General features: G+C 40.6%; 1 protein-coding gene across 1 annotated transcript; it reads right to left on the bottom strand.

The window, feature by feature from the left end:
- Positions 1-2,293: 2,293 nt before the first annotated feature.
- On the bottom strand, positions 2,294-8,880 carry cnga4 (cyclic nucleotide gated channel subunit alpha 4). Its single transcript, XM_006639086.2, has 5 exons — positions 8,663-8,880; positions 8,326-8,427; positions 7,372-7,478; positions 4,685-5,680; positions 2,294-3,267 (listed from the first exon to the last, which is right to left on the bottom strand). The coding sequence occupies exons 1-5, from the start codon at positions 8,779-8,781 to the stop codon at positions 2,567-2,569; spliced, it is 2,025 nt and encodes a 674-aa protein (XP_006639149.2). The 5' UTR covers positions 8,782-8,880; the 3' UTR covers positions 2,294-2,566.

Below are 8,880 nucleotides of genomic sequence, written 5' to 3'. Positions count from 1 at the left end.
ATTACTGTTATATTATATGCTATGTGAATTGTACTATATGAGATACTTAAATAAGTGCTAGTCAAAACTGAGAGAGAGCAATGTATGTTTAAAAACATGTAATGTAACAACGTGAAAGGTTATTAAAGGATCTCCTACATCAATCAGCTAGAGCAAACTGAACAATTTAAACCATTAAAATATACTTGTAAAACAAAAGCACAGAAAGATTATGTTTATCAGACTCTCTCTAAAAACGAGATCTCACGTCATCTTTCTCCTCTCACTCCAGTAGGTCTATAAAGGGGACCCAGAATGCTCAGGGCTCATTCCTGCACTAGGACTGTAACTAGTTTAGCCTTTGTCAGTGTTTCAAGCATGTACTTTGTCACAAGTTACATATTTTTCCTGGTTTGCCTGAGAACATTCTGAGAACAGACTGAAACTTCTTCCCACCAAAATAAATATTGTATCATACTGTTACAGGCCCAAGCCAAACCATTTACTGTACATGTGAAAAGTGTAAGTAAAATTAGTAACATTTTACTTAGATTTGAACAATTTACTCAACTTCTGTTTATGAGAAAAGTACTGTATATGTACAATAATTACCACCATTAGGTGATGCTAATGTTCATAGCATTACATAAAATCACAATCCAGTTTTTTTAACACTTTAACAACATTTTTCATAGCAGACCCTGAGAAAATATTTTCTGTTAAGTCTCTTTGACTTCATTTTATGTTGGGATATTGTAAAATAGATTAAAACAATCTATTGTTAGGGAGTGCAGATCTTTATTTTCCCTTCACAGTATCTTAAGAAAGCCTGCAGACTGAGCAAGAGCTGCAGAGAGCTGGAGATTTTCTGCAGTGCAATATGTTCAATTTCATAAACAAACCTCATTCTCACCCCTAAACCGTTCCTTAACAGAGAGTTTTGTTGCCATGATCAAGCAACGAACATGAGCCACAACCTTTTTGTAGGTTGCAAGACACATACATTTATTAAAAATCTTGGTATATGTCTCCACCTAGTGTTCTGTTGGTGTTGTGGATTTTGTATTTTAATTGTGTTCTTATTAAGCGAATTGTGTTCCAGTTTTGCTCTTTTTATTCAAATGATAAAGACTTTCTCGAAGAATCAGTGAATACAAGATGTGCTGTTCACGCATATCACATCCAAGCAATCTAATCTAATCTGGCAGGAAGACATTACAGCCAAACACAGAGTGTCAAAGGCAGGCCTCGAGCTGGGAGACCATGAGTCACGACACCTCCCAAAGATTGACACATCATCTTGCTCCATCTTCATGATTATTTTCTAACTGCCAGCTCCACTGCAGCAGAAACCTCAGGTCATAACACTGAGCGTATCGGCACTCCAGCTGTGAGGAGGCAGATAAAAGCAACAAAATTTGACAGGCTAGGCAATCCTACATGGGTCGTCTGTGGTTTCGTTTCTAAAATCTAACAGTAATTTTCTTAGAATAATTATTGATAATAATGTGGAAAATGAAAAATGTATTGTCATTACACTGAACAACACCAGAAATTCAATTGCAATTTCATATTTCAAATATTAAACTTTACATCTTGCTTAGGCTTCTTAAACATATTCACAATATATTCAAAAGAATACTTTTTTATACTGTGTTGCATTATCGAGCTCTTTTGCTCACAATGTTGTTTCTTGAAGTGGCATCGACCGGTCTATAGTGCTTAACCTGTGCTTTAAATGAGTGCTTTGATGCAGAAAGAAATCTTTTGGTGTGACAGGTTGCATTGGAGAGATTGCAATGACAAGGAGGCAACCATTAGAGGAAGCCAAAGTATCAGTGGAAAATTGTCTGCTGACTGAGACTGGTACACAATCCATTCCTTCATTAATTCTTCATCTCCCTCTCTGGCGAGTTCTATATTGGTACCGCACCATGGAGTTTAAACTCCTACAGTACCTCCTCCACTTCCCCAATGCCCACTCATGACTTCATTGATATAACTTTAGAAACCCTGTCCTTTCTTTTGAAAGAGAAGAGTAGAAAAACCTAACACTATCACAATTTTCTGAAAAATGCATCCCAATGCAAGCAACATTTTTAGATGACAAAACTTGTTTCCCTGTGTCTCTTTCAATGTGAAATGTCTAAAATAAATCAATAAAAAGAATTCACTATCATCAGGAAACACTGTTATGATTGCTGACAACATAGATGGGAGATGATCATCAATGATCTATTAAGGCTGATTATTAAGAGGTGAACTGTTGTGTTAACAGAGAAGAGAACAGGAACTAATTCAATTTTTGTGACTGTATTTTTCTGGTTTTAATTGCACTGTAATCTCAAGCCAACTTTTAGGTTTAGGATTTTCACCCTAGTAACATTCACAATAATACCTTAATCTTGAAAATGAAAGCGTACATTACAATTCTGAGATGCCCACCTATGGTTTTAAATAATTATTCCAAAGTAAATTTCTTAATAACTGAACCTGAATGCAGATTTCCATAGACTGGATAGCTGAAGTATTCTACATAGACACTTAGACACGTTAGATACAGCTGAAAACTCGATAATCAATACTTTCACCTCTCTCCTTCCTCACCACCTTCTTGTCTCGCTTTCCCAACCATCTCCATATTCCCTGCTCTACCTCCTTGCTCAGGTTCACTGCTTTTCTCCTTTTCTGCTGACTTGCCAGACTCTTCCCCTCCTGGTCCCCCTTCACCCCCTCCTCTCTCTACACTGACATCATTTTTACTTCCTTCTTCCCCCTTGCTGTCTTTTTCTTCTTCCTGCTCATTTTCACTGAGTTGTGGATTCCCTCCTGCCACCTGTTTTGCACTCCCTTCCCTCTTCATCTCTTCCTGCTCCTCCTCATTGTTGTCATTGTCTCCCCTGTCTTCCTCCATATCCCCCTCCCCCTCTCCTGGCTCCCACAGCTCGGTCTCCTTCTCCAGCTGGTCGATACGGGCCTTTAACTTGTGTGCGTTGGACTCCAGCTCCGCCATCAGCCTGGCCAGCTTGGTCTGCATATCATCCAGGTTGTCCTCAATGCGGTCCACCCTTTTCTTCATCACCTTTTCCTTGCTCTCCGCATTGGCTGCACTATTTTCCTCCAGCATTCCCATTTTCATCAGGATCTGCCGGCCTTTCTCCTCCAGCAACCGCTTGGCATCAGGGAAGTCAGTTAAAACCCCTGTCAGATCTTCTTTGGACAGTGAGAACAGGTCTGAGTGCCCAATGCTCCTGATGTTAGCTGTCCTCCTGTTTCCAGACTTGTTGCCTGTATTGGAAATTATAAAGGCAGCTGTAATGTATTAGGATATGTGTTTGAAAGCAGTGCTTCTAGATGCATTACAGTATTTTGGCCCCATGGCATTTCCTTAGTATGACAACAAAGAACACTAGCTCTGCTGTGCAAGGTGAAGGGTAACGTTATTTAAAAACTATTACCTTGCAACTCTGCCAGCTCTGCATCTTAAACCATAAATACCTGTGCTTGTACAAAATACATGTGAAATATCAAGGTTACAAATACACAGAATTTAATCTTAAATGACAAAATAGTGATATAAACATACTGTATTTATATGTTCTTATTTTCTAAAAAAGCACTGGTGATAAAATAATCAATGTATTAATTATAATATTTTAAACACAACTTCACACTACACACAATAGTTACAAATAATAAAGCTATTGACAATATATGCATTCCAGAGGCCTACAGCACTTCTTACTGAGCTAGAAACCCAGAACTCTAACCCTATAATCTAAATACACTATGAAAAACCTAATCTGGCCAAAAAGACTAAAAATAATCATCCAACCCAAATCCTAAAAGAAATAATTCTCCCTTCCTACAACATGGTTGTCCAGAAACAAATGAGTATCAATCTCTCTCCTCTAAAAATGAATAAAAAACTAGGAAAGAACGTTTTTAGCCTGAGGATTCCATAATATAGGAAATTTCCTATCATAAAAAAAGATAGCAAGATGTTTATAATAATGTTCAGATTACTTAGCGTGAATATGGTCTCCAAGACTGATCAGAGCAAGGTTGTCTCACATGGTATAAACTTAGAGGAAGTGGAGGGAGATGGTGTTCCTTCTTCCCTCTCCTTCTCTGTGCCTTCTGACTCTGTATTAATGCTGTACTGCACTACTTAATAATTATAACTACATGATTAGCTGAATTTAAAAACTTATATGTTTATCTATAAAATGTCAAAGAAATATATATATTAAAATTACCACTATTGTTGGAACATTCCCTATGAGATGTAAAACCGAGGTCCTGACTCTCTGTAGTAATTAAAAATCTCAGGGTGTTTCTCAAAAAAGAGTAGGGGTGTAACCCCGGCATCCTGGCCAAATTTCCCATGCTTCCTAATAATCCCCCTCTATGAATTGGCTATATTACTTTGTTCTCCCCCTCCCCTTTTCACTCCGACGGCAGGCGGAGCGATGCGCCGGTTGGAGTATTCTCGGTCACAGTTAATGGCAACGTCAGCTCAAAGATTTGGTTCAAACCACCAAATGGAGACGGGCGTGCCAACAAGCGGACCCTGCTGATGCGGGATTAACGCTAGGAAAGAGAGAGTTGGAACATTCCCGATTCCTGTATAGCAAACCTTCTGGTCTCTTCCCTTGGTTTTAAATAAGAAACTACCCAAAATATTCAGTTCATTGCATTTTACCTTTGATGTTGAGGATGCTAATCTCTCCAAAGAAGTTCCCTTCCCCAAGCACTGCGAACTGCGTGACTCCATCATCTGCCACCACAGCCAGCTTCCCCTCCTTGATGATGTACATCTCATGACCCACGTCACCTTTCTTGCAGACGTACTCCCCTGGGCTGTAGACCTGGGGCTGCAGCTTCAGCACCAGCTCCTCCAGTAGGCTCTTCTCACAGTTCTGGAAGATGGTCACCTTGCTCAGGGTGCCCAGGTGCACGCTGACAGCAATCTCGGTCCGGAGCCTGTCAGGCAGGTGCCGCATAATCTCGTTCTCACGCGTTATCTTCTTGTTGATGTGGAGGTGCTGGTACCAGTTGTTCACCCGTTGCTTGAGATCCTTGCTGACACGTTGTGAGCGGAGGTAGCTGTTAACCAGCTCATGGTTTGGGAAGAAGACATTGTCCCGGCTCTGAAGGTTGATGATCACTGTCCCCACATTTCCCACGATGGAGGCAAAGACCAGTACAGCAATGAGTAAATCCATGGTGGCGAAGAGGTACTCCTCCTCCCTCTCAGGCATGGGGTTGTCGCCCACGGTGGTGAAGATCAGTGCTGTGAACCAGAAGCTGTAGAAGTACTGCCGTCGTACAGACTCATACCCAGGGATAGATGTATTGGGGTACACCCAACGGTCTGCCCCAAACCCAATGTAAGAAGACAGTGCAAAGTAGAGGCAGGCATTCCAGTGCATCAACACAAAGATGTAGAGCATCAGCTTGGCGATACGGAAAGTGTTGGGGTAGGAAGTACGTGTCTCCATGCGGTCAAATGCCTCTGAGATTCGGGACGATCGCAGGAAGCGGTTCACGCGCACCATCGGGTAGTTGAGGCCCAGGCGCAGGTACAGTAGGTCTGTTGGGAGGAGGGACAGCACATCGTAGAAGAATTGTGAGGAGGTGAGGTACCTCTTTCTGAGCCGCCTGTGATCAGTGACCAGAATGCCCTGTTCCAGGAACCCTGCAAATGCAAACAGAAACATTGTCACAACCTGTCAGGTCCAGTTATCTTAATTTATGCATATGCATGATTTTAATGGAAATTGATTTTAACACATACAATGTTACAACATATGAGGTGAGAAGTACTGTATTAATGTAAAAATAAATTAAAAAATCCTGACATCAAATTAAAATCCTAGATAAGATGCCTCCTATGTTCAGGAATGAAAATGGACAAAGCAGGTAACATGGTCTTTCTGTCCAAGGCAAGCCAGATGGTGAATGAGGAGGCACAATCCTAAAACACAAATATTTATTTACCACAATTAATTACAAGTGAATAAACTACACTTTACAAATTATTTAGAAAGATCTATTAAGGTTCTGTATAGGTTACAAATCTTGAGTCCTGACCCCCTAGAGCACAATTCAGCTTTCACTCATCTCCTCAAAGGTGGACCAACCTTACTGCAAACTAACAAACACACAGGTCTGAGAGGTAACGATGGATTCTACATGACAGAAGTCCTTTCATAGACTGCACCCTAAAACTGCTAATGTCTTGGAAGTGTTTCTGTAAACCACATTTTGTCTCCAAGAGATTCAGGGGTTGCATGGCAAGTAGTAAAAGGAAATAATCTTTCTTCATATACAGTATAAAAACACCGCCTAATTGTACAACTCCCTGCACCTCTGCCTCCAAGGGAAGAGGATCATTTTAAATGTATTTTTAAAATACTGATTATTTTGATTGTTGGGAAGGGACAGTTTTTTTTCAGGTGCTGTTTTTACAGTGAAACAGAAGCTTCTGCTTACTCTTGGTTCGATTCTCCTAATTTAGAATTATAAGAATATTTTCTGGCTGGCATGTGAAGCGACTGTAATAACAGCCAACCTGACACTAGGGGTCGTTAAAAGCCTTCTTACACCTGTAGATGGGTTCCATGATTGTTGATATGATTATTAAATGATGAATGGTGAAGCACTAAATTCCACAATCTCAAATGGACCTGATTAGTAGTGGTCTAAAAAAAGCCATGTAGGTGTGTGTGTGGAAAGATGAGATTGAAAGGTTTGTTAAGAGGTTTTTTAGTCATAATAAGCATACTTGTAGATGAATGCTGTAATAAAGCCTCCTATACTTTACTTTGTTAGTCATTGAGCATGGCCACTTACTCATTGAATGCAGGTACTTTGAGCCCTTTGAGGCAAGGGCAAGACTTGTCACAATTCCATTTTGAGCTATTATTTTATTGTTCTCGTAATCAAGGCAAACTATATACTGTATTTGTGCACTAGTGTAAGTTACGTAAACACACCTTCGGCATGCAGAGCCAAGGCAGATACTGCTGCTCACTACACCAAGAACACCCTGGTAGACTTGAACCCTGGGCCTTAGAGAGCCCAGCAGTGATCAGCTGGTGATACAGCCCAGACCTAAACCAGGGATCTTCAGACTATCAGGACCAAACTGTAAACAACAGCCTCACAAGGTCAGACACTTGGGATAACATTATTTTATCTCAGTTGTCTTATTCTTAATATTGATATTTATTTGTAAAAAAATATTTCTGATTTGTTCTCATAAAGCATCATCATTCCCACTTTGTCTGTTCAGTGTTTTCACTTGGCTGAGTGGTGGGAGAATTCACAGGACTGTACAGACACTAATCAGAAGACTGTTGAAACATGTCTTGAAGTGGAGCGTACCAGTGTGAAACTTGAAAATGACATCAGCTATGTAGAAAAGGTCAGATAGGTAATCCAGGGTAAGCCACACAGCCAGGTGGTCATTCTGTACTGCCACGAAGCATGTCCTGTAACAAAACAGAGGAAGTCAGCATTAGGAAAAAAGTTACTGTATATAAAAGTATCTAACAAATATCTTAGTACACTAAAATCTTACAACTGCTTTCTTAGCCTCCAGTGACTGACTCATAGAGCGCAAGAAGTCAGGAAACTCCCAAATCCTGCTGCTTCACCACACCATGCACAGATCTGTATGGTATAAAAATGGGCTGCTGCTGTTTCAGAAATCTTACTGCACAGCATTGTAGTTTCCAACCAAAATGCAGCTTCAAATCAAAAACTGCATTTAAAAACAGTGTTCAGTTTTGTGTTAAGTGTTCCAGCATTTTTCTTGATATATTTCTCCTTTATTTAAATTTCCTCTTCGTCATCTGTGAGGAAATGCCCTTTTAACAACTGTGCCCATGGCTAGAGATCACTGTAGTAGAGGGGTAGAGGGTTCCTGCAGTCAGATGTGAGAGGCCTTTCACAATGCTGGACATTCGAGCCACCATGTGTAAACAGTGTACTTACCTCCGGAGTATGAGTGTTATCCCCTGTTCCATGTCCGTAAAATATCATCTAGCTAAACACCTCCTGACTTCAGGGTTTTCTGCCCAATCCCCTTCACTTTGGTTGAGCTCATACAGCTGTGGCTTTGTTGCCAAAACATAAAATTTGCAAAGTACGACTGTATATAAGTCGACTGTATAAAGCATCGTCATGGAAGCTCCTAGTTACTGTCTTCTCTGTCAGATTGATTCTAGCACAATCATTTTAAATGTATTTTAAATATCTGCAACCTTTGCAATCATTATACTGTTAATGTAAAAAATGCATTTCCTTCTTATACTGATTAAGCATTTGGTTTCCTACCTGCAAATGATGATAACCCAGTTGTACAACACAGGGATGATCATGACCTGGATCCAGGTGAAATAGGCATCACTGGAAGGGTCTACTACCACATCCTTCCAGCTTCTGTGGTAGAAGAGAGAAGCAGGGAAATATATAACCCACACCAAATATACTCAAACAAATTCCTCCTTCACAAATGCTGTTCTGTTAAAATTAGATCGATTGCATGCCTCTAGATGCAAAGAACTCGAACTAGCCTTGCCGGAGAGAAACTGAAAAGACACATATCTTCGTTTGCTGTTGCAAATACAAAGGGCCACACAGCTTTCCCTACACATTTTTGACAAATAAAAACACTAACTTCAGTCGGTGTTTGACTTCAGCTGCCCTCTTTCCATCTTTCTCCTCCTCTTTCTTCATGCCCTCCTTCATCTGTCCACGGTGCCACCTGAGAAGCCCAGACCAGCGATTCATTGTCCCTGCAGTCTTCTCCGCCGAATGTTACTGCTCTGAGCTTCCAGTCTCACGTTTCCACCTGTGTCTTAAAGAGGGCTCTTGCCAGGGTTCCTCAGT

Source organism: Lepisosteus oculatus, chromosome 15 (assembly GCF_040954835.1).
Source record: "Lepisosteus oculatus isolate fLepOcu1 chromosome 15, fLepOcu1.hap2, whole genome shotgun sequence".
Classification (NCBI taxonomy): Eukaryota; Metazoa; Chordata; class Actinopteri; order Semionotiformes; family Lepisosteidae; genus Lepisosteus; species Lepisosteus oculatus.
The sequence above is the reverse complement of the archived record's forward strand: the minus strand, read 5'-3'. Positions and strand labels throughout refer to the sequence as shown.